The following is a 26,087-nucleotide window of genomic DNA, read 5'->3' as shown; positions in this document are numbered from 1 at the left end:
ATTCTTTGCTAACATGACTGATTTAACTGCTATATATTTTTGGTATACAAGGAGATATGGAGACTTCTTACTAATGGTTCCTTGGAGTGTAAGTCTCATAGTAGAATATCTGGGTCAAAGAGTATGGACATTTTAATCATTTTATTTTTACAATTTTAAATTATTTTCCAAAATGGTTGTACAAGTTCATAGCTTCACCAATAATGCATTATTAGTGTGAATATCTTAGCATAACCCTTCTAACAGTTAACTCTTATCTTTTGTTATCTTTACACATTTGCTTATTATTAGGTAAAACTTCAGGGCTATTTTTATTTGCATTTCTCTTATATGGCTATCATTTTCAGTTCTTCTGAGAACTGTTGATATCCTTTGACAATTGCTCTACTAAGAAATAGCATCTAGTCTTACAGATAGTTCTCGCTTTACGTAAGTGGACTGTTCCACAGACATCTACATAGCGTGATTTTTATGTAAAATCAATTTGCCTGTGGACAAGGGGGGAGGGAAGGAGGGAGAGAGAGGACCAGCACACAGTTGAAGGACAAGCTGGGGCTGGGGCCAGGGAAGCAAAAGGAGAAACACATGGGGGCCTGGTCATAAATGAGGAAGAACACACTATAGGTATGTTCATTACCTTTGCAACATCTCTGATATAAGCCTCCTTTTTTCTTCTGCAACTGCCACCACTCTAGTGGAGGCCTTCATCACCTCACACCTGGTGGGGTGGTCTCTCCCTACGCCAATCCATCATCCATTAGTGCAGGTCTGATTCATGTCAGATATATTATTGACTGTACTCAGTCAACTCTCTATTGCCTCCAGGATCAAACAAAACGCAGTTTTATAAAGGGCTTTTAAAGCCCTTCATAACCTAGCCTTTCCTACCTTTCCAGTCTTCTTATACATTACTCCCTGACACATACTCCAATTCAGTAACACTGGCTTCCTGGCTGTTCCAAGAACAAGACATTCCATCTCTTTGCTCCCAGCATTCTCTCTGAGTGTCCTTCATGCCCGGAATCCTTTCCCTCTTCTGCTCTGATCTCCTTGGCTTCCTTTAACTCCTAACTAAATCCCACCTTTTACAGCAAGCCCTTCTTTTGTTAATTATTTCTTATATATCCTCTACATACCTTGCTTTGTTTATATTTGTTTGCATCTTGTCTTCTTCATCAGACTGTAAGCTCCTTGAAGGCACGGACTGTCTTTTGCCTCTTTTTGTATCCCTAGTCCTTAGTTGAATGCCAGGCATATAGCAGCATTTAATAAATGTTTACTGATTGCCTGATATCATCTGCAAGATTGCTTTCCAGTTTTCCTAGTAGTTCTTTCTTAGGTAATTTCTACGTTCAGGTTTATCAAGTACTGGGTTACTGAATTATTTCCCACTTCCCTTGTCTAGTTTGTTAACATTTATTTTTCTATCTTTTCACCACTCTCAAAGGGTTTTGATGAGTGCTGCCTTATAATATAGTTTGAAATCTGGAAGTGCTATTTTGTCTTCATTCCTACCTTATTTCGCTTGATTATCTATATTTTTTGTTCCTCCAAATGAATTCTATTATTTTGCCTAGATTCATAAAGTACCTCAATGGCAGTTTAAATATGTATCATCATTTTTATTATACTGAAATAATCCTCAATTTTTTAAGTTGTTAAGGAGCATTTTGTAATTTAATCTACACATTTAGTGGGCTTTTATTAACATTAATTGTTCTTTAGTTAATTGATATTTATTTTGAGAGAATTCTTCTGAACTTTCTGAGTTTGAGGTTTAGCAGGATATTTAAAAATATAGCAAGTAGTTGGAAATGAAGGAGTGAAGCCCAGGGGAAAAGATGGGACAAGAGGTATATATTTGGGGTTTATCAGCATAGAGAATACAATGAAATTGCCAAGGCAGGAAGTATACAAGAGACAAGAGAAGAGAAGAGGACCAAAGACAGAGCCTTGAGAATATGTACACTCCAGGGTTGGGAGAAGGAAGATGAGCTGTCAAAGGAATCTAAGAAGTCAGACAGCAGCAGACACTTCTCCAAAAGGAGAGTATTGAGGGGCGGAGCCAAGATGGCAGCTGGAAAGCAGGGACTTGCGTGAGCTCCCTGCCAGGTCCCTCCAAAAACCTATAAAAAACGGCTCTGAACAAATTCTAGAACTGCAGAACCCACAAAATAGCAGAGGGAAGCAGGGATCCAGCCCAGGACAGCCTGGATGGTCACTGGATGAGGTCTATCGGAGGGGAGCGGAGCTCAGTGTGGGCGGCGGCAGGACCAACCAGACAGGGAGCTGGGCGGAACAGGCCCTGGTGCCCTGAATCAGTGAACTATGGCAGTTACCAGACTTCTCAACCCACAAACACCAAAGACAACAGAGAAGGTTAGTGGGAAAAGCTACAGGGGACAGAGTTCACCATTTGGCCACCGCCCCAAAGGCAGCAGGGGTAGTGCAGCTACAGAACTACAGCTGCAGTTACTTCCAGCCCCAGGCCCACCTGGTGGGAGGAATTAAGTGGCAGATCAGAGCAGGAGTGCACAGCCTGAAGAAGATTTACGCCAGGTCCCGGTTGGTGGTTCTTGGGGAAGGAGGAGTTCTGGTGGGGCAGAGCTGGCTGTATAGAAATAGCTCTGAAATCAACAGCACATCACCTCAAGCTTGAAACATAGTACTCTTTACTCTAAAAGCAGTCATACCCTGACAAAAAACTCAAGGGTCAAGTAAGTTGGCTGTGAACATGGCCAGGCAGCAAAAACTCACTCAGATTCAGTCTCAGACTTTGGAATCTTTCTTTGGTGACAAAGAAGACCAAAACATACAGCCTGAAGAAGTCAACAAAGTCAAAGAGCCTACACCAAAAGCCTCCAAGAAAAACATGAACTGGTCTCAGGCCATGGAAGAGCTCAAAAAGGATTTGGAAAAGCAAGTTAGAGAAGTAGAGGAAAAATTGGGAAGAGAAATGAGAATGATTCAAGAAAAACCATGAAAAACAAGTCAATGACTTGCTAAAGGAGACCCAAAAAAATACTGAAAAAATATTGAAGAAAACAACACTTTAAGAAATAGACTAACTCAAATGGCAAAAGAGCTCCAAAAAGCCAATGAGGAGAAGAATGTTTTGAAAGGCAGAATTAGCCAAATGGAAAAGGAGGTCCCAAAGACCACTGAAGAAAATACTACCTTAAAAATTAGATTGGAGAAAGTGGAACCTAGTGACTTTATGAGAAATCAAGATATTACAAAACAGAACCAAAGGAATGAAAAAGTGGAAGACAATGTAAAATATCTCACTGGAAAAACCACTGACCTGGAAAACAGATCCAGGAGAGATAATTTAAAAATTATTGGACTACCTGAAAGCCATGATCAAAAAAAGAGCCTAGATATCATCTTTCAAGAAATTATCAAGGAGAACTGCCCTGATATTCTAGAGGCAGAGGGTAAAATAGAAATTGAAGCAATCCACAGGTCACCTCCTCAAAAAGATCCCAAAAAGAAAACTCCTAGGAACACTGTCACCAAATTCCAGAGCTCCCAGATCAAGAAGAAAATACTGCAAGCAGCCACAAAAGGAGAGTATTAAAGAAGGGGTAGTTAATAGCATCAAATAATGCAGAAAGTTCAAGGAAGATGAGGACTAGGAAAAGGTCGTTAGAAAGAAAATTTATGATGCCAATGGTAACACTGGAAACATGGCCACAGAACGAATTCAGATTACAGGAGGTTGAGCAATGACTTAGAAAGAGAAGAAGTAGAGGCGGCAGGTTCTTTTTCTATAAGTTAAACAAATCACCTAAATGCTATTAAACTGCTTTTGCAAAATGTACTCAGAGGAGGGAAAATTGTTTTGCAATTGTTGGGAAATGCCTGTTGAGTCAAAACAGAACGTATCTCATAAACATAGATTACCTACCTCAAGGAGAAAAGATCCCATAAATATACAAGTTTCATAAAAGCAGTGTATTGTAACAAAGAACTAGAAACAAGCAGGTACTCGCTGACAGGGGATTGACAGAACAAGTATATGAATGTGATGTAATATTATTCCATGATAAGAAATGACAAATGAGAAAAATTCAGAGAGGAAATGGTTGTAGTAGTGTATGCTGAAGGAAGCATAATGAAGAGAACAATTAATTGGATGATTTAAATAATGTAAAGGAAACAATCCTTGAAAAACTTCAAAACTGACCAACACAACGACCAATCTCAACTTCGGAAGACTTATGGATGAAGGAAGCACGTTTCCTACCTCTTAACAGAGAGGTGGTAGATTAGAAGTTCAGAGTAAGAAGTGTATTTTCATACATACGTCTTTTTTTTTTTGGTTTGAGTACTTATTTGCTATAAGTGAAGGGTCTATTGCGTAGGGACAATCAGTGACAAGGGGCAGTGAGCATCAATGAAAATGAAAAAAAATATATAATTGTTAAAGTTCAGCAGCAAAGAAGAGGAACTAGCCTGAAAGGACAACGGCTTGAGACGGTAGCAAAATCAAGAGACTTTTTTTTTCCTTAAGAAAAGATTGAAAATGAAGGACAATGGGGATTATCCTTTCAGAAACTTTCTGAGATATTCCATAAATTACAAAATTAAGGACAAACTTCTTAGCACGAAATTGTGGCTCTTAAAACATGTGCCCAATCTATCTTTACAACTTTATAATCCTGACATCAATTCCTTCAAGATCTAGTTCAAACATGAATTCACTACATAAAGTCTTTACTAATCTTTCTATCATGTGATATCTCATTCCTCTGAGCTTCCATAGGTCTCTGGCACTATTTTAGAGCACTAACCATATTTTACTTTCTAGTATGGTTAAGTACTTTCTTTGTAATCTATTTTGAGAACAAGGAATATCTTAATTGTTTTTGTATCCTCTGAAGCATTAGCATAGTGCTTTGTACCCAGGAGCTGTCCAATAAAGATTTACCCCCCATACTGAATAGTTCTTCTTTGAGAGAGGTTTCTTTTTGTTTCAAATAGAACAGTATATAACTCTTTTACTTGCTATTTTAAATACTCTTGCCCAGTTGGCCTCTCCACACATGTCAAACCACTTACACATTCATAGAGTCATAAAATCTTAGAGCTGGAAGACAACTGAGAGACATCTGATCTAGTTCCCTCATTTTACAGGTAACAAAACTGAAAGAGACTTGTCTACAAAGCTGGTGAATGGCAGAAATGATAACACTCACAGACAACATGACTTTTCTTCGGAACATAGCATGCTGCCTTGTGTATTATCTCTCTGAGTCACCTCTGATATTTTTGCCTTCTTTTGGTTGTTGGGGGCCTAAATCATATGGAAAATAGATGGTTTTCAATTTAACTTAACCATTCCTGTGTCTTACCTTACATTTATATTCTGCCTACCCTCTGTCTTAAGAGTGTTAATTCAGATATTCTTAGAAAGGGAAGTATTTTTTTTTAAAGGAATGAAGGTCAAACTGAGAAAGCAGAAACAAAAGTGCAATGAAGACTAGGTTTATACAGAAAGTTAGAAATGAGGCAGTAGTGTGTGTGTGTGTGTGTGTGTGTGTGTGTGTGTGTGTGTGTGTGTGGTGGGGGGGGGCAGATTTCTATTTTGTTGTAAGCAGCTTGTATCGAATAAAACCACAAGAAAAGTAGTAGTGGGAAAATGTACTGGTAGGAGATCTAAAGGAGCTAAGTGGAACAATATGTTTCTCCTCTCATACTTGAGTTTTAGACATAAAACTGAATGAGTTCAGCTCATGCACAGCAGCAGGCAACACAGAAGACAACAAAAATAAATACTCCACGAAGTAATAATAATCAAATAACAAGTCAAAGACGTTTATGTGGCATTGTGACTCATGGTGTAACAAAGAAGAACACATTCCTTACAGCTTCAATGGCTTGTATCTTGCTAATACTGTAACTCTGCTCCTATCATTTCCTCCTCCAGGACTGCTCCTCCTTTATCCTATGATAACAAGCTAGAAGAGACCTTTGAAATCATCTAGTCTAATACTTTCAGTTTACAGACAAGGAAATCAAGGTCCATATTTTAAAAACTTGTTGTTACACTAATATTTCAAAAATAATATGTTTCAAAGAGTTTATCCATAGACATAGGAAAAGATCTTTTTAAAATGTACACACACTTATTAATACACATAAAAATCAAGGAATATGTTCCCTATTTCCTATTATATTTCTTCTAATTTAGCAATTCCAATGCCATAACCCTTCCCTCAGGTTCTCTTCCTTCTTCATCATCTTCCTATTCTATTCAACGGGCATTCTTCAATTCAAGCTGTTGGGCTAGGCTAGCCTCATCAGCAAAAAAGTGGTAAGAGGGCCTAGGCAAAGAAGAGTGCTCCAGTGATCTATCCACAGGGAACTTAGTGGTTGAAAATGAAGTTCTAAATCTGTCCAGTCCTGTCCCCCCGCTCCCCCACCCCAGCCCCAAAGGGGTTCTGATGTGGAATTTTGTTTGTACAATGCCCAACACTAGGCCAAAAACCCCACAAATATCTAAAATAAATCACCTGAGGGGCAATGTAGAAAATGGAAACTAAGAATTATCAAGAAAAAGGGACAAATGGATCAACTACACATTCATCTAACAGTCTTAAAAAGGGGAAAATGTGTCATGCAATTAAAAAAAACCACGCATAGTAGTACATAGTTATTAACCTTTTTAGTGTCACAGATTTCCTTTGGCAATCTGGCGAAGCATATGGACTCTTTCTTAGAATAATGTTGTAAATGCACGGTTATCGCAAAGGAAACCAAAATATTAAAATAGTTATCAAAATCTTTTTAAAAACTCTCAATAAAAAACCCAAGTTCTTGGACACCTGAGGTCAAGAACCCCTGGAAGACAGGTACAGCAGAAAGAATACCAACTTAGAAATGAGCAAACTGGAGCTCTAGTTCTGTCTCTGTTGTTGACTAGGTGTGTGATTTAAAACACATCATTTAGTGTTTGGGTCTCAATTTCCTCATCTATAAAACAAGGAGGCTGGATGACCTCTAAAGTGCTAACATTCTGACTATTACTCAGATTCATTTTTCTTACTTGTAGAAACTGGAAAATATTACACTTATTCTATCAATCTCATTAGAGATCAAAAAAGGCTGTGATTATTGAAAAAGTATAAAAGAGGAAGTGACAAAAGATATCATAGATAAAGGTAAAAAAGAGAAAGGAAAAGAGGAAAAAGTGAAAAGTTAAGAAGGTAAATGCAATATGTTCCTCCCCAGATTTTAGACACGAAGCTCCATAACTCAGTTGATTCACAGCAACAATAGTTTAGGGCTAAGGGTGGCTACAAAAAAGCAGTAGCTTAAAAGAGGTGTTTAAATTAATGCAGAACAATTTTAAAACAGGAAAAATAAATTAAGAATGGGGGATACTTTATTATAAAGATAAGGGTAGAAATGAGAATTGATGTAAAAAAATTAACAAAAAAGGAGTTTTCTACTTTAGAAAGACTCAAATGATAGTGGGGATCTACAACAGCTATTTCAACATATACTGACAAAAGGATGTTTTGGTAAGTAAAGGAAGATCACAGAGACATTCAGGAGTTGGGACCTGAAGGATTTTTGTGCAGGGAAATAAAGGTTCAAAATAGTTATGTTTAAAGCAAGAAATTTTACAGAAGTCAAGATCTCTCATTCTGAAATGGCTAATATTCACCTCCACTGGCCCTAATTCAACAAGCATTTTTTGATGCCTGTGTACCAGCCAGAGGGTTAGGTACCAGAGATACTGAGAAATAGTTCCTGCCCCCTAAAAAAATCAGGAGTCTAGTTAAAGATTAACCAAGACACTGGATGAGGTCCACAGATATGAAAGGAAAACTGGTCCTTTGTGCATTCAGACACTAGCATTAGTAGGACATGAATTGTTGATCTTTAGGCTACCAAGGATTAATAAACTAGATTTGGGAAGTGTTTTCTTGCATAAAAGACTGAAATGGATAAAGAACATTTAACCAAAGATAAACCTTAACTTATGTAGTGACTAAGTTAGCAAACACTCTAATCAACCATCCCTGATTCAGCCACTATGGCCATTAAAAACCATCCTAAACCTCCTAAAAGATAGTTGTGACCCTCCAGATTTGCTTCTCAAAGATGGAAATGTAGAATCTCCTGCTTGATACTGGAAATTATACACGAATAATGTACAAACAAAAAAACACAGGACACTAGGATGGCATTTTTTTTCAGCACAGACAAAAAAGAAAAATTTCCACAAGTATGGTTTACTTAACAACTTTTTCCTATCATCTAGTCTTAATCTCTCTCTATTCACTACTGACTACTGTAAGCAACGAAACAGGTAATCAGGATGAGCTGACTATAATTATACACATGATTAATACTTACATGAAAAACTGTGAACCATTAGTATCCTTTCCTCTATTGGCCATTGACAACAGAAATTCTTTGTTGTGTTTAACAGCAAAACTCTCATCTAAAGAAGCAAAGTTAATCAGAAGTTAAACATGTGCACACACAAATACACAAAACAAGATTCATTTTCACTTCTAGGTTCTAACAAATTCTTTATGCTGATAAAGGCACATTTCAGGAAATGTCAATTTGGAAACTGAGAGACTTCAAAATTTACAAAATTTTTTCCATTAATATGCACAACACCCTTCTCTGTTTTCCCTTTCTCATCCCAATTCTGTTCTTATAGCCAGTTCAACTCCTGGTCTACTTGTCCAAGTCCAATCCTGGGTTATCCTATTATCTGATTCTTCCACCCCTTCTCATGTGCTGCTGACCAGAGCAGGAGGAAACTGCCCAGTGGTGTGGACTTCCCTGTATTATAAATTCATATTGTTCAACCTCAATTGGGCCTTCATTGCAGTAACATAGCTCTGAGCTCTGTTACTCCCCCTCTGCCAGTGTTTCTCTCCTGAGACCCATATTGATAAAAGCCTACTGAAATTTTCAACTGTCCTCCATGCCCAGAAGGTACTTTCTTCAACTCTGTCTCAAAGAATCCCTTTTTTCCTGCTGAGACATCATCTTCTCTAATAGAACTCTTTACTGATCCCTCCAACTGCTGGTGCCCTTACTTTTGAAACTATCTCATATTTAACCACTTTAAATATGTATTTGTTCTTTTCACATTTATTCTAAATACTTATATAAGTACTTTTCATCTCCCACCCAAAAGAAGGTGAGGTTCTTTTGGGTAGGAGTTGGTCCATTCATTATATTCCTGAGTTCTAGCACAGTACATAGTGCAAAGTATTTAATAAATGTGTGTTGATTGGTTGCTAAAGAATGCATTAATGTTGAATCATCAAGTTCTACCCTTGCCCTAATGGATAATAAAAGTCCCACATGAATGATGATGGATCAAATTTTTTTCCCTTAATATATACAAGGTAATATGCAATTCTAAGTATATAATAAAGAAGAGAAGCAGAATAACCATGTGTGGGGCTTCTTAACCTTTTTTGTGTCACAGACCTTTCTGGCATCTTCATGAAGTCTACGGACCCCTTCTCAAAAGAATGTAAATGCATGAAACACACAGAATTACAAAGGAAACCAATTATAATAAAAATATTTATCAAAATATTTTTTGAAAGTTCATGGGTCTCAGGTGAAGAATTCCTGACATAGAAGACAGAAAGCTAAGAAAACTTGGGCTCAAGCTCTGCTTCCGACACATATTAGCTCCATGACCCTAGGCAAGACACTTCAAGTCTCACTTCCTCAAGCAACATTCCAAGACTAAATTGCAGAGCAACTGCTCATTTGCACTGGTTAATGGAGTTTCAATTATAGGTCTGGATTAAAAAAAAAAAAAGATGAAAATATTTGCCCAATTAGATCCCTCAGACAGTAAAGGAGAAACAAAAATTTCTTAGTGGGACTGCCTCTCACCCCTACATAATTTTTAAAGGAATTCTTTGACCGAAAAAACAGCAGCCAACAAAAGAATGCTTAATGCAGCTACTCTTCTGAGGGGACTTTACATATCAAAACTTTACAATTAGGTAGTAATACTAGAAATCATTCTGCTATAACTCAACTTTTTCCTTATCTGAACTTTTAAATAATTACTCCTGATGGAATAGTTATTTTCTCCCCTGTGATACACATCAAATAATCAAGAAAAATTATCCAAGTGCCTATCATGTGGCATGCACTTTGCTAATAAGGTGTCAAGAAGTTTCTGTAGTTTAATTAATGGTGAGTTACTTATCTGTCTGTTCAGTAACAAGGAAAATTTGAAATAAAGTTCAAATCCAAAATTAACAAACAAGAAAGGGGAGAAACACTTTGATAATTAATAAAATTATGGAGAAAATGGAGATCAAACAATCAATCTAGCCTCTGGTTCAAGGTTACATGGCTATCTAATGACTCGTTCTTAATGATCTTGTCCAGAGAAGCTGTATAGCTTCTCTCTTTTGACAGCATAGTGTATTGACAGAATATTTCTGGTTTCTTTGTTTAGAAGGCTATATAAATATATTAATACATCTTTTTGAAGATAAGATTTGGATAGTAATAGTGCAAATAGATTGCTGACATACATTTAAAACATACATACAATTTCAAGACCACGGATTTGGTCAACCCAAAATTTCACAAAGCAGGGTTTTTAACCTTTTTTTAAAATAAAAATTAGGGAGGAAATTACAGTCCAATTTTAGATGATCAAAAGTGGCTTTTATAAAGTCACTGCTTAACTCAAAATAAACAAAAATACATAAAACATGGCTAATATTGAAAGGTTTTACATGATTTCACATGGGTATCGTATTGCTTGACATCTCAGTGCTTGGGTAAGGGGCTAAAGGGAGGGAGAGAATTTGAAATACAAAATAAAAAATAAACAGAGGTTACTGCACATATCTCTAAGACCCAGTTAACCGATAATCTCTTGTATTTGGTTTGGAAGCAATACTGCTTAATAAGCTGAGTAAATGGTACACTGATATTTGTAGCTCTTTAACAATAGTTTGGAACAGACCAATAAAGAAAACTCAACTTGATGATAAATTTATGATGCCCTCTATATTTTTAAAACCATTTAAAAAATTAAATAAACCAATTTATTCACAGAAAAATTTACATTTAGACTAGTTTACAACTATTTAAATAAGCATCTTAATGGTTTCAGAAGTTTGAGAGACTAAACATTATAGAAGAGTAAATATTAAATAGCAAACACATTTAATGCAAAATTTTTATGTTCACGTGTATAGTGATGGAATTAGAATACAGAGGAAACAAGTGACTAAAGTCTACAAATACTTCTTTAAATAATTTATATACTGATGACCTAAGAGATCTTGAACTTGATTATCTGTGCATTCTTCCCAATGACAAACGATTAGTCAGACTAATAGCACATACTGGACTGAAAGTAACTATGTTTTATCCTTCATACTTCCCCAAGCATCCCAAAAAGCAAGCTTTATACCTAGTACCCTTCTGATAAATCTGAATGATTTCCAATCAACAGAGAATTATTTACCTTCAAAAAATCCTCCATAAATGGATTCCCCACCTCGTCCATTTCCTAGGAACAGAAAATAAAACACGTAAAGAGTTCATATGTGAATATAAATTTTTAAAAGACTTAAAAGGTCACAGCAACTCATAGATTTTCAGTTTAGTAAAATACAAAAAAAAAAAAAAAAAAAAAAAAAAAAGATAAATACTGACAAAAGTAAATAGGTTCCACAAAAATCCTACTCTGTGTCCTCATTAAGGCACAGAAGTGAAGCTAGAGTTTTGAAGGCTATGTGAATGCACTGCAAGCTGTGGCAGAATCTACCACAATACTCTGATCTTCAGCATGGACCCAAGGACTGGCCTAGCTAAATGAAGAGGCTCATTATCAATAGTTTTGTCACCAGGTCTTCGGCTAAGACAATCCATGTAACAGATAATTTTAAAATGTCTCTCGGTCCTGTGCAGCACTATTCCATTTCTTCAGTCAGTAACAGCAAACGAGGCGAAGGGTGCTAAGAATTACACACCTCTGCAAGAGTCTGTAAGGATTACTGGCTAATACACAAAATTTGAGGTTTCTGTCCAACAACTGATCTACTACTAGAGGTATATATTCACTGTTAAACAAATGAGAAAATACCAAACACCACTCTCTCTCACTCTATCACTCTTGGTGACAATGAATCCAATAGTTGTTAAAAAAAAATTAAAGTATTTCAACATCCAGTGACTCTTATCCCTATCCACATCCCACTTTCATTTGCCTGATCCTTTCCGATATTCACTTTATTTTAGACTTCTTCCTCTCAAGCTCTAACAAATACCTGGAATACCTTATCCTAAAGAGGGAAGTTGTAATACCACTTTCTTCCCACCTCCAAACTCTCTCCTCTATTACCATAACCCAACAACTTCTCATTTGAAGTTCACTCTAACCAAATTTACAACAAATACCTACTGGCTCCCAGGCCATTTCCCCTCCTTTTATAATGGATTCAGGGACTGTCTCACCATTTTCTTCTACACACTACTCCCACCCTTATCCTAAAGGACTTTAGCACATCTTAGTAATACCTCAATCTCAGTAAATAGCCTATTCTTCAACTGTCATTACTGTTATTCCTCAGATATACTAAGAAATGATCATATCCTTGATTTTGCTATCGCCCATAACTGTTTCAGTTCCACAATGAAAACTACTGAAATCATTTATTAGATTATAACTTCCTATTATTCCATCCTTCCTATGCCATACTTCTCCTAAATGTATTCTTCATCTTTGCTGACACCTCTAACCCTTCCATTTTTCAGTGTATTCCCAGGTTACCACCCTTATTCTATTTACACTTACCACTTTTTCCAATCTTGATCCTAATTAACCAGTTCTACTCCTTTTTAAATCCTCCACTTTTAAATCCTTTGGTCCCTTGTAAAATCTTAACCCTGGAATATATTAGCCATCCATCTCCTTTGCTCTTACTTATCCCATTACTACTAAATGGAGTCGGAGGAAACCATGGTTCTGACTGAGTCCAGTAGAAAATTGGTTATCTAATCTCAACTGGTCCTTCACTGCACCAAAACAATTCTTTTACTCCTCTTTTAATTAGTTCTCCATCCTATTTCTATAGAAGCTGTTCCAAACCTTCTCTTTTCTTATGCTTCTTCACATTAATTCCTCCAATACCTTCATATCTGAAGGGAAAATAGATATAATTCACTATAGGTTCCTCTTTTACATTTGTCTACATCTCAAAATGTTATCCTCTCTTTTATTTTAGTCTTGGATGAAGAGATGGCCCTTCTCAACAACCTATGAAGAGACATCCTTGCTTGATCCCATCTCTCCAGCAGACTGCCCTTCTTCCCAATTCTCAATCTCTTCTTATCCATTGGCTCCTTACTTGCTACTTCCTTGCTACCTACAGGCATACTTGTCTCCCCTGTCATGTGACCCTACCATTCCCTTAAGGTAGCAGCTTCTTTTTCTAAGCCAAATTCCTAGGAAAATGTCTATGCCTGTTGCCCCCATTTCCTCTCTACTATCTCATTTTTTAACCCTTTGCAATCTGACATCCAACGTCATTACTCAGTTGAAATGGCTCTACCAAGTTGCCAAACTACCTTAATTGCTAAATCTGATTATCTTTTCTCAGTCCTCATTCTTCTTTATAAACATATGATACCCTCTGTTACTGGATATTCTTACCTCCTCTGGGTTTCTGTGACACTTCTCTCCTTTTGTCCTCCTCCTACCTATCTGACTGCAATTCTCAGTGTCCTTTGCTGGATAATTGTAGCATCAGTTTAGATATGAAGATCTTTCCCACCCATTAATAGGCCATGTGACCTGCTTACGCCACAGGAAATGAATGAGAGAAAGTGAAAGCTGTAATGACTGCTAATGGCCGCTGTTGTGATAGTTAGAGCTGAACAAACTGACTTAGCTGTACTGTGAGTTTGTTTTTGTGAAGACCCCAGCAGGGGGTCAGAGAGGTTTTGGGATGGAGAGGCTCCATGCTGTGATATTATGTACTGAATGCTTTACTGCTCTGATGGACTGGGTATATGGCTTCTGGGATATGGTTCTCTGGTGTGTGAATAAATGGTTTACTTCTACCTTCTATGTGGAGAGTCTTGTATACTTTGCAATACAGAACCACACAGGCATATTGACAATTATCACCTACATTGATATTATTACCTTACTGATACATTTGGCTTCATGAACAGGATTGCAAGGTATAAGACCTCTATTTACAGGTAGAATGGCATTAGAGGAAGAAATGGTTATCCCAGTGTGTGAGGTAGTGAGAGAATAAAGTGTGAAGGCTTCACAGGGAATATGTATATGTATGTATTTATATCTAAAATGTTTGAGAATCAATATTTAGAGAAAAGGGAAATGGGATAAATTTGAGTCTGTGGGAATCTGACTATTTAGCCTTTAGGAATTTCTTTCTCCCCCTCCTTTAGATTTATAGATGTCACCTCAGCTGTGAATGGAATATAAGACTGTGAAAGCTTCCCTATGAATAACTCAGGAAAGGCAATATTCAAATAGAGACAGTACAAATTTAGTTAGGATGTGAACCTCACCAGGCCTGAGTTTCATTTTCCTGTACATCATATGATTTTGGGGAAACCAGATGATATTCCCCTCTCCCTCTCCCCTGGCCTACTTACAAATGGCCATCTTAGCATTAAAGTTTCCCTATAAGGTAATTCTGCAGTTTCTGTGCTTGTATTGGGTAAAAACTTATTCCTGGTTAGATTGTGAGGCCGCTTGTCTCTGCAAATGGGGACGGGGGTCCAGCCTCTGGGGTGGAATTTCTTAGAATTGTCTGTACAAGGGTATATATCTCCCTGCTTGCCTTCTCTCCCTTGCCTCTCTTCACTGCTATCCCTGCCTTGGTAGTGAGAGATGCCCAATTCTCGTGAGACTTGATCAAATAAAGCTTCTGGGTTTTTTTCCTGCCTTGAGAAACCGAGACACCTCTTTTTTTTACTTGAGTCAGTGGTCTTTTGACCCACACACCAGGATGGGAGGATGTAACTTATTCATCGCTAGCAAGGGAATGGTCTAAAGGCACTAGCCTGTGTGAGGACTGGAAACATAAGCTACAGAGTGATGGACACGGAGATTTGGAAAGATGTCTCAGAGAAGTTACTTTTGAGCCAGGAAAGGAAATGCCAACAGAAATCTCTACATGAGGCTGGATTGTACTCACAGCCAATTGTATTACATATGAAAGCAGGGACAGACTATTACGAGAGAGAACCCAGACAGTTACCGAAACGTCTGCTAACTCAAATGAGAATACTTCTCCTATACCACAGCAAGATGAGCAATCAGCTAGAAAGAGAGCCAAGGAGGTCAAGAGTGCACCTCAGTTCAGCCCAGATTGAGTCTAGCAGCCAGTCTGGTTACCATGGTAACAGGGGGAGAGACTCTAGACAGGAGGATACCACGTCAGAACCCAAGGCAAGAGATGATACTTTGTTGCATGGTGTTTCTCACACGGAGAAAAAGCCAGAAGTGTGAGCCATATAGCGACGGAGGCAAGAAACACAGGATCATAATACTGTGTTCAGGGAGGTTTTGGAGGATTTCACACAGCAGGAAATCACAGATATCTGGAGTAGGTTCACTCAGAGAATGAAAGAATCGTTAATATTCTGGATGGCGAGAATCAGTGATGAAGGGGTCGCAGGAGTGTCTGTAGATACTGTGGATTGTATGAGATTCATAAGTATTAACCAGAATTCTTTTGTACAGCTAATTCCATTTCACACTGCCCTGTGACCTCATCAGTTTACAATGCTTTAATTATCATTACGCAGATGACTCCCAGATATATACATCCATTCCTAGTCTGTCTTCTTGACTTTCATTCTCTCATCCTCAACAGCCTACTAGACATTAGAACTGAATGTCCCATGGGTATCTCAAACTCAACATGGCTGACTCTCTGCAAAACTACCTATGCAACCAGGGTCAAATATTATTGATTTACCTTTTCAACATCATGCTTATGTCACCCTTCTCTCCACTGTTACAGCTACCACCCTAGTTAAGGGCTTCTTCACCTCTAACCTGAATTTTTGCAATGATTTGCTAACTCATCTCCCTAACTCAAGTCTCTGCCTCTCTAATCTATCCTCCATATAGCTGCCAAAGTAAATTTCCTAAAAAACAGGTTTTACTCTATCTCTCCCCTACTCAAATTCCAAAGGATCTCAATTACAGTTGGCATCAACTATATACTTCCGTTTGGCTTCACAACTTAGCTCTAATCTACCTTTTCAGCCTTATTATATACATTACTTCCCTTTACACACTAAAGGCCCAGCTTTGCTGGCTTCCTTATTATAACTTCTCATACATAGTACTCCATCTCCTGTCTCCCTGTGCCTTTTCACTTGATGTCCTCCATGTCTGGGATGTACTCTTTCCTCACCTTTAACGCTGTAAATCATGTTTCAATAACGAATGGCTAATCGTGTAGGTATCATATGCATCAGAAGATCACTGAAGGTTTTTAACAGAAATTGCTACTGGTTTTGAAAAATGGATTTTTGAATATAAGTTATTCTCCTATATGTGACCAGTTACTCATATAGTTACTACTAGTATACATTTGTGGTTACGTGTAACTAGTAAATTTTCATGATTCACCTACCTTCACTGAAGTCACCACCTTGAACCATAAAATCCTTTACAACTCTGTGAAAAAGACAACTTTTATAATGTAATGGCTTCTGAGTAGATTTTCCTGTACCCTTTTCACCTAAAGGAGGGGGGAGAAAAAGGTTTATTAGGAAGAGAGAATAGTAAGAATCAATATCACCTGTCTTACTCCTCTGGAAAAAAGAGTTTCCAATAATCAAAATTATGATTAAACTGAGCTTTCACTTTTGATTGGGTGTTTTCAGATTTTTATAAAACTTTATAAAATACAGGAAAAATAGAGGTAAAAGTTCTTTCCTGAATCTGCTGTATCTCAAATTGAATAAGATAAATTCTTTATAATGAATAATTCTTTAAAACAAACTTTTTTCCTCTTTGTTCCTTTCCATTTAATAGTTACTCTGTAATGAAAATATCTGATATTATTTAACATACGTGCTGTAGAAAGGAAATATGGGAAGAAAGGAGAACAGAATAGTTTTATTAAAAACAGAATTGAATCTCTGATAAAACCTTAAAAATCTCCTATTCTCAATTTCCTTTTTTACAGTTAAGGAAACTGAGACCCAGAGAGATAAAGTGATTTGTCTAAGGTAATAATGGAAGAGCCATGTTTTGTGAATTTCAATCTAGGACTCTTTGGATAAAACTACTTTGTTTTCTTTTCAACTCTCATTTCCATCATCACCTAGAAAAAAAACACCTAAACTTCCAAACTACCAACATCAACAAAACTAAAAACTCTACAATAGTATCTGAAAATGTAAAGGGAAAAAGTGGATTTAGAGTAATTTGCACGTTAATTCACTATAGCTCTTTAAAAATGTTTTCTAGCCATTTAAAAAAAATCTGCCACTATCTTTAATGAGTAATTTTTAAAGTTTTCATGTATCATTTTAACTCCTCCCCCAAGCTGTTAGTATCAAAGTCCATTCCAGTGTGTTTCTCTTCAATTAAATATGAATATGTAACTGTCCCAGTGAAACATATGCCCCAGACAATACTATTTTTAATCAATTTCCAACACTGATGCATTATTCAAGTAGTCTAATATTCAGTTCTTCAAATGAAGAAAATATTCTTAACTGCTTTTAAAAGACATGGCTTTTAAAACCACAAGTGACTTACAAAAGTAAATGATCAACCTTTTCTAATCTTCCCTCAAGATAAAACAAGAAGCAATGATATGAATGATTTGAATTACATATAAATATGATTTTTTTTGGGTAGAGAATTATTACTCCCTCTCAACTCTCTTACTGTGTGACTGTTACTTCTCAGTCTCCTTTCTGGTATCATTAGACACATTACATACATCAGGAATAACTCAAGGCTTTGTCCTAGTCTCTTAGTGATAGCATCAGCTCTCATGGTTTTAATTATCATCTCTATGCAGATGATTCCTATTTTTTAATCCATATAACCAATCTCCCATTGGACTTCCACAGGCATCTCAAACTCATCATGTCTAAAACAGAACCTATCTTTCCCCTCACATCCACCTCTTCTGAATCTATTTCTTTCATGGGTAGCACAATCCTTCCACCATTCATTCAGCTTCACATCCTTAAGAAGAAATCCTCAAACATAACAAAAAAGTCACTATAAAATCTGACTTCATAAAGCAGATGAAAATATCTACAAACCTGTACAAAGACATCGAAAATTCTCACATGTTTTGGGACACACATCAGAAAATAATTCAAAGACAACTCTTCCAGCTGAAAAAGAGAACATACAGTTTAAAACAGGACAGCTATACGTTAGGAAGGAGCTAAATATAGTTAGTCTTTCACACAGTACTGTGGAAGGGTTTTACATAATTATATGCACGTGGCCTATGTTGAATTACTTGCCTTCTTAAGGAGGGTGGGTGGGGAGGGAAGAGGGGAGAGAATTTGGAACTCAAAGTTTTAAAAACAGATGTTCAAAAACAACAACAAAGAAAAAAGTTTTTGCATGCAACTAGGAAATAAGATACACAGGCAATAGGGCATAGAAATTTACCTTGCCCTACAAGAAAGGAAGGGAAAAGGGGATGGGGGGGAGTGGGGTGATAGAAGGGAGGGCTGACTGGGGAACGGGCAACCAGAATATATGCCATCTTGGAGTGGGTGGGAGGGTAGAAATGGGGGGAAAATTTGTAATTCAAACTCTTGTGAAAATCAATGCTGAAAACTAAATATAAAAACAAAACAAAACAAAAAAAATAAAATAGGGCAGCTAGGTAATGAAATGGGTAGAGTGCTGCGTCTAGAGTCGGAAAGATTCATCTTCCTGAATTCAAATCTGGCCTCAAAAACTTACTAGCTATGTGACCCTGGGAAAGTCAGTTAACCCTGTTTGCCTCAGTTTCCTCTTCTGTAAAATGAGGTGGAAAAAGAAATGGCAAACCACTCCAGTTTCTCCGCCAAGAAAACCCCAAATGGGGTCAAGAAGAGTAAGACACAACTAAAAATAACGAAACAACAAACAACATATTTTAAAATAGCTTTGAACATTATTTAAATATATAAGTTAGGGACTGATCCTGTGATTTTATCAGTACAGGGAGATCCCAGGTTAGCAAACTCCTTCTACCAAAGCAGGTCAGCACCTTCTTTGCAACTTAAAATCTTAAAAGAGCTGCCTAGGAATGATTGGGTCACACAGCCAGCATGTGTCAAAAGGCTGAACTTGTTTTCCTGGTTCCCAAGCTAGTTCTTTATCAACTTATTCCACATTGCTTCTCATTTAATATAGATCTACTTAAAATATATACTATTTTAAAAAGATAAATTTTTTTTAAAATGTGAAGTCATTTTCTTACCAGGTAGATTGTTTATGGCTATGTCAAAAAAACATCGAGGACGTTGGACCTTTATTCCCATGGTTTCAAATACTTCTAAACTACATTCAAAACACAGGTTTAAAAAAATCTGTATTTGACCAGCAACAATTTCTTGGCAACTTCTGCAGATAAATTCTGGAGAAACAAACAGAATACATAGAAATTGAGGCAGTACTTACTTTAAATTATTTAATGAATCAAATAAAATTATCAGTTTAAATTCAGGGTTTCAACAGATCTGTGATCTTAAAACATGGGGAAATGATATATTTTTCCTCTTATGGATTCTGGTGGATCTGTTGAAACTTTGTCATTTTACCCCTAGATCCTAAATAATGTTTCAAACATAATATATTCTTAATATGTGTTTGTTGAAGTGAATGAAGTTGTTAAGAAAATATATACGGATATATGCAACTTCCACTATAAGTACTATTCCCATGCTTCATCATATTAGATAAATAATTCTGGGTTCTACAAGGCTATACAAATGGAGCACAAAGGATTTGACAAGTATCAAGCTGGAATGTCTCTGAGTACAATATATGTTCTTTTGGCTTTTCAAAGACTAGCCTAGTTAAATTCAGCAAAGTTCATTACTAGGTTGGATCTAGAGTGAAAAGTGTTATGACCAGAGCCATGCCAAATTTTTGAGGACTACAATCTGCACTGGTGAAAGGAGCATTCATCTGGATGCAATGACACATCCTTGAAGCTGTGTGTGTAGTTTAATCAATCGATTCAATTAGGAGCCTTTAACTGAGATTCATGTCAATTACAATTTTGCAAATGGAAGACTAAATTGTAAACCTAACCAGTTAGGTACAATTTATACTCTAAAAACTTTAAAGTTCGTAAAGAAAAGGTAGCAAAACAACTAGATTTACCTTTAAACTGAGAAGACAAAAAAATTGAAAACTGACCAACTAATCCAATTCTACTTTTACCTAGAAAAAATGAGAAAGGTAGGATTACTTGATAGTTTATATATACAAAATAATCTATCCATAATAAAAGTGCCAAATTACTAGAGGAAGATGGAATCTATTAAACATGCATTGCTGAGGTTTTGTTTTTTCAATATTTGACACTAAAGAAAAAATGCATGCAAAATATAGGCAAGGATCTCATTTTAGTGAACATCAATAACATTATGTTTTAATAGGCTGTTTCTATATCTTAGCTGGAAGCCCATAATAATATTGCTCTATTGAGGTAGATACAAATTCCATGAAACAATAAATTTACAGTTCAGTTAGCAGAAAACCTGACAAAAATGTCATTTGGTCTAATCTTACTCTGATCCCTCACTGTAGTATATAGAGATTACCTATTCTCAGTTCTCAAGAGGTTATACCAGCAGAAAACAAGTTCCAATAGGACCTACCAAGCTAAAAATGTTTTGTCTATGGGTCTAGACTATGTTATCTGAGGAACAGCCTAAGTACACTGTGACTCAATCACCAGGTGAGCCAAAAAGTGATGAATTTTTCAGGCACAATATTAAAGCCCATATGCACTGGAAAAAAGCAACAATCACATCCATCTGTGACATTAGAGATCTGAGAAATATTAATGTCTTTTTAATAAAGTACACATATAGCATATTTGGATATCGGTATAACGTGAAATGTTTTTAATTTAATCTACCATGCTTTTTCTAAATGACTGATTTTTACTTTTTCACTTTCGTAGCACAAAGTAGATGTTTCTGGACTGTAGATACTCACTATTAGTGAGGCCAAAAAATGATATAACTAAATGTTTAAGGTAGAGACAATGTGTAGAACACTTAGAAATTTTTTTTTAAATACATAAAATGTAAACTGGTAGTTAAGAAAGTAACTCAAGGTGCTTCCTGTCCCTTTGTTACTATGAAAAATCTTGTTGTCCCGGACTATCAACTGTCCTGGAACAATTTTCTAAAAGGCATTAGGAAGAAAAAAAATAGAATGGAGGTCAGGACTATGTCTCCTACAAATAACCAACATTTTGAATGATATGTTAAAATGTATTAAGTCTACCTTATTTGATAATCAAATGTAGTCACAGAAGGCCAAGATAAAAACAATTACATACATTCAGGCACTGAACATTTTTTATGTCAAAAAAGTTTTTAAAAAGATAACTCACTGGTTAGGGGGCAAATGGAAGGATATATTCACAAATGAATGTGTTGTAAAAAAAAAGAAAAATGAAAATTTTGAAAGACAAAAAGTCCATCTAAATTTCTAGATATAAAGCATTTCCAGATAACTCTTCTAACAGGTTTGAATTGTTAACAAAGTTTGCAGACAATATAACACTGTATAGTCCTACAAAGTTAAGATCAGATTCAAACAACTTATAAATCTAGTTTCTATTAAAACTACACACATGCAAAACACCCCCAAGTCCCCAGTAAAAATGTACTGGGATAAAAGTGAATATACCCAGAATGAATTCTGAGGGAACCCAATTCACACAGTAAATAGTCTGTGGCCAGAGAATTCCTGGTTCTAGGATCCCCAAAATAAGCTATTTCAGTTCTTACATATAATTTTACCTATAGGATCTAGAAATCAAAGCATCCCTAATCTGCAATTTTAGTCCTTTTAATCAAAATTATTTTCAGAACAAAAAATACGTCAATAAAATTTTTACACACTTTGTTTCCATGCTTTGTAAATGTGTTAGAACATGAAGTAGTGTTTATTAACAGGTGGCCTGCCTCTTAGAGGTATTCTTGCTTTCTTCCTTCCTAACTTTCATATCTATTTGTTTATGTTTAATATCTTTCAAAAAGAACTGAGCAAAGATTGGCTTAAACATTGCACAATGGGAAGTGGACTTATTCAGTCTTCGGAGAAAAAGCATATGGGAAAATATCACTTAAGGCAACATGAACTAACTTCTAGTTATGTCCGGGTGGGAGGTGGGGATTAACCTGACCTTTCTCCATTTTCTTTCTCCCCCCCTCATCGAGATGTAGTTACTATATCAAGTTTTTTTCCCAAAGTAACACTGTCAAAGTATTTTCTATAACATGATACAGGATAGGCAACAAGACTTTTCACAGCCACCAGGCAAAATATGGTTTCCCAATGGCTACAAGAAAAAAGTTGACCCTGATCTTCTATGATAAGAACAGTCTACCTTTTCAATTTTATCTTCAACTATTCTAGCCATATTTATGCTATGTGTTTGTTTCCTTGCTTTTCTTGGTTTTTGTCCATGGTACTATATACTGAGCATCTCCCTCACATACGATAATTCACAGCCACTGGAAGAATAATGCATTTGGAGTCAGATGACCTGTCTGTGCTTTGCTGCTCATTACCTCTACGACTTTGGCAAAGTCACTTAACCACTCTGGGTCTCAAGCTCCTCAACTGTAAAATGAAGAAGCTGGGATAGAAGAGATCTATGGTTTCTCCTAGCTCTAAATTTGTGATCCTATAATCCCTAATATTGATGTAGAAAACGATCACCCTTTTTTTCAATGGAAAGCTTGGAGTCATTAAAAATACTTTCTATATGTAATTTGGTGTTTTTTATGCCTCTTTAATTCTATGGCTGGCTGTCCACCTGAAGAATCTATTCAAGATACACATGGCCTGAAATGTTCTGGGGCCTGGTGCAATGAACACAATGGCATCCACAAACAAAAGGAGCTGGAGGACCCCACCATCAATGGTAAATAACTGTTCCATCTGTACTCTGCCTTCAACATCCTCCAATAAACATCTTTGGTCAAATTATATCTTCCTATTGATGTTAATAACCACTAATCTGAACAAAGTTATTTGTTATTACATCTTTCAATCAAATATTAGGCACCTATCATGCTAAATATGAAAGAAACAAAGACTATGAATGAAGCAACCCTGACTCCCAAGCTTACCTTCTAATGGGTAAGATAGAAAGCACATCTGTAAGTATATATGGAATTGATGCAATTACATACAAAGTAGTTTGGGAGGAAGGGCCAACTAAGCAGTTGGAAGTAATCAAAAAAACTTTCATGTGAAATTTGATGAGGTCAATGAATAAGAGCATAGAGAGAGAAGAGGGCCTAGAACAGTCTTGGGATAATGCCCAGAGTTAGGTGGCATGATATGAATGATGGACCAGCAAAGGAAACTGAGGAGTACTCAGAAGGGTAGGAGCAGAACTTGGAAGAAGTAGCGTCATGAAAACCTAGGGAGTTAAGAGCATATAGAGAAGAGGATGGTCAACAGTTTGAACACAGTAGAGAGGTTAAGAAGGATAACCAACTGAGAAAAGATGGTCAGATTTGACAAGTAAAAGGTAGTTTGGTAACTTTGGAAAAAGTAGTTTCAGTGGAGTGTTGAGGTCAAAAGCAAGGCTGCAAAAGGTTGATGAGAGGGAAAGTAGTGGAAGTAGCTTGAACAACTTTTTCAAGCAGTTTTGACAAAGAAATACAGGACATGGTTGGAGACTATAGGGCAATGATAAATTGAGGGAATGGTAGAGTCAAATGAAGGCTTTTTTCAAGGAATACCAGATGATTATGATACAAGCACAGTAGTCACCTTTTTGGAGTGTCTTTAGGTGCATCTTCTTTACACAGAATCAAATGAGTGTTTTTTTTTTAGTTCATAAACAAGAAATATGTTGAGATTTCATATTTTCTGTGCTTTTCAGTCAACATTTTGATAGTTGTTTTCAAATACCCTAACCTTCCAGTTCATCAATCAACAAAATTCCCATGACTTCTATTCCACCTCAGCCATACACATTTCACTAACTTCTACAAATACTCTACTTTAATAATCAAGCATAATGAAGTATCATTTACCCAAACATAATCACCTATTATTCCTTCTTTCCCTATGTTTTATTATTCCCTAAATCCATTCTTTGTTCTCACTGTCCCCTCTAACAACTTCAGCCAGAAATGTAGGCCATCAACCCTGTTTTCCCCACATTTCTTACCCCTCCTTTTCCTCATCCTAGCTCCTTGATGAACTCTACAATATTCTCTACTTTCAAAACCAGAATTACTCCCTTGTTCTGTCACTGATCACACCTTACCAAATCCTAACTGAATTATCCCTACCACCTACCTTCTCTGTTCTTCCTTCTATATACTATTTTACTTGGTCATCTCTTCAGCTCCCATGGATTTAATTATTACTTCTATGCTGGTGATTCTCAACTTACTTATCCCCACCTCTCTGTTTCTTTCCAGTCTCCCTTCTCCATCTGCATACTGGACATTTGGATGTCCTGCAGACATTTTATACTCAAAGTCCCAAAACGAATTCATTATCTTTCCCTCCAAATACTTTCCTCTTCTAAACTTATTTACTATTGTTGAGGGCATCAGTCATTCTCCTTGTTACTCAGGGTCCGTATATCCTTCTTTCCAGTAACCTCCTTCCCAATCTAATCCATTGTCAAGGCCTGTTGATTTTACCTTCCAAATATCTCTCATATATGCCCTTTTTTCTCCTCTGCCACTGCCACTATCCTGATGCAGGCCCAAATCACCTCATGCATGGACTACTGTAATAGCAACCAGTCGGGCTGTCTGTCACAAGTCTCTCCCCACTCCAGTCCATTCTCCAATTCAACTGTCAAAGTGATCTTTCTAAAGCACAGATTTGACCATCTCATGGCTTCTTGTCATTTTCAGGATCAAATATAAAATCTTTTTTTTTTAAATTGTGTTCAGTATTTTATTTCCCCCCAATTATATGTAAAAACAATTTTTAACATTTGTTTTTAAAACTGTGAGTTCCAAATTCTATCCCCACTGCCCTCATTGGGAAGGCAAGCAATCTGATATAGGTTATACATGTGTAGTTACGCAAAACATATTTCCATATGAGTCATGTTGTCAAAGAAAACACAGACAAAAAAAAACCTCAAGAAAAATAAGGTAAAAAAATATGCTTCAATCTTTATTCAGATACTATCAGTTCTTTCTCTGGGGATGGATAGCATTTTTCATCATTAGTCATTCAGAGTAGTCTTGGATCCTGTATTGCTTAGAATACCCAAGTCATTCACAGTTGATGATCTTACAATATTGCTTGTTACTCTGTACACAGTACAGGTCACTTTGCATCAGCTTCTGTAAGTCTTTCCAAGTTTTTCTGAAAGCATCTTGCTCATCATTTCTTTTTTTTTTTTTGAGGGGGGAAAGCAGGGCAATTGGGGTTAAGTGACTTACCCAAGGTCACACAGCTAGTAAGTGTGTGTCAAGTGTCTGAGGTCGGATCTGAACTCAGGTCCTCCTAACTCCGGGGCTGGTGCTCTACCCACTGCGCCACCTAGCTGCCCCCATCATTTCTTATAGCACAACAATATTCCATCACAATCACATACCACAATTTGTTCAGTGATTCCCCAACTGATGGACATCCCCTAAAATTTCTAATTCTTTGCCACTAGAGAAGAACTGTACTGCTACAAATATTTTTGTACATATAGATTTGTTTTTTTTTTAAATCTCTTTTTGGACGTGTGACAATTTCTAGTTGAATCTAAAGCCTACAGAAGAATAATCAGAGCAGGAATCCCAGATTAAAGGAAAATATGCAGGTTTGCCCTTCCCAACTGGCAGTTTCCCAGCTGGCTGAT

At 36.6% G+C, this 26,087-nt stretch overlaps 1 protein-coding gene across 2 annotated transcripts in view; it reads right to left on the bottom strand.

The window, feature by feature from the left end:
* The window catches only part of PPIG (peptidylprolyl isomerase G), a 67,840-nt gene that overhangs the window by 21,525 nt on the left and 20,228 nt on the right, over positions 1–26,087 (bottom strand). For both annotated transcript variants that reach the window (XM_036746247.1, XM_036746248.1), the window contains exons 2-7: positions 20,384–20,443; positions 19,476–19,631; positions 18,313–18,387; positions 16,659–16,766; positions 11,495–11,539; positions 8,371–8,458 (exon numbers count right to left, since the gene is read on the bottom strand). In XM_036746247.1, coding sequence (XP_036602142.1) covers positions 8,371–8,458; positions 11,495–11,539; positions 16,659–16,766; positions 18,313–18,387; positions 19,476–19,536 — 377 coding nt within the window. In that variant the 5' untranslated portion in view covers positions 19,537–19,631; positions 20,384–20,443. The remainder of the gene's footprint in view (positions 1–8,370; positions 8,459–11,494; positions 11,540–16,658; positions 16,767–18,312; positions 18,388–19,475; positions 19,632–20,383; positions 20,444–26,087) is intronic.

The sequence above is a fragment of the Trichosurus vulpecula genome, chromosome 2 (genome assembly GCF_011100635.1).
Source record: "Trichosurus vulpecula isolate mTriVul1 chromosome 2, mTriVul1.pri, whole genome shotgun sequence".
Classification (NCBI taxonomy): domain Eukaryota; kingdom Metazoa; phylum Chordata; class Mammalia; order Diprotodontia; family Phalangeridae; genus Trichosurus; species Trichosurus vulpecula.
The sequence above is the reverse complement of the archived record's forward strand: the minus strand, read 5'-3'. Positions and strand labels throughout refer to the sequence as shown.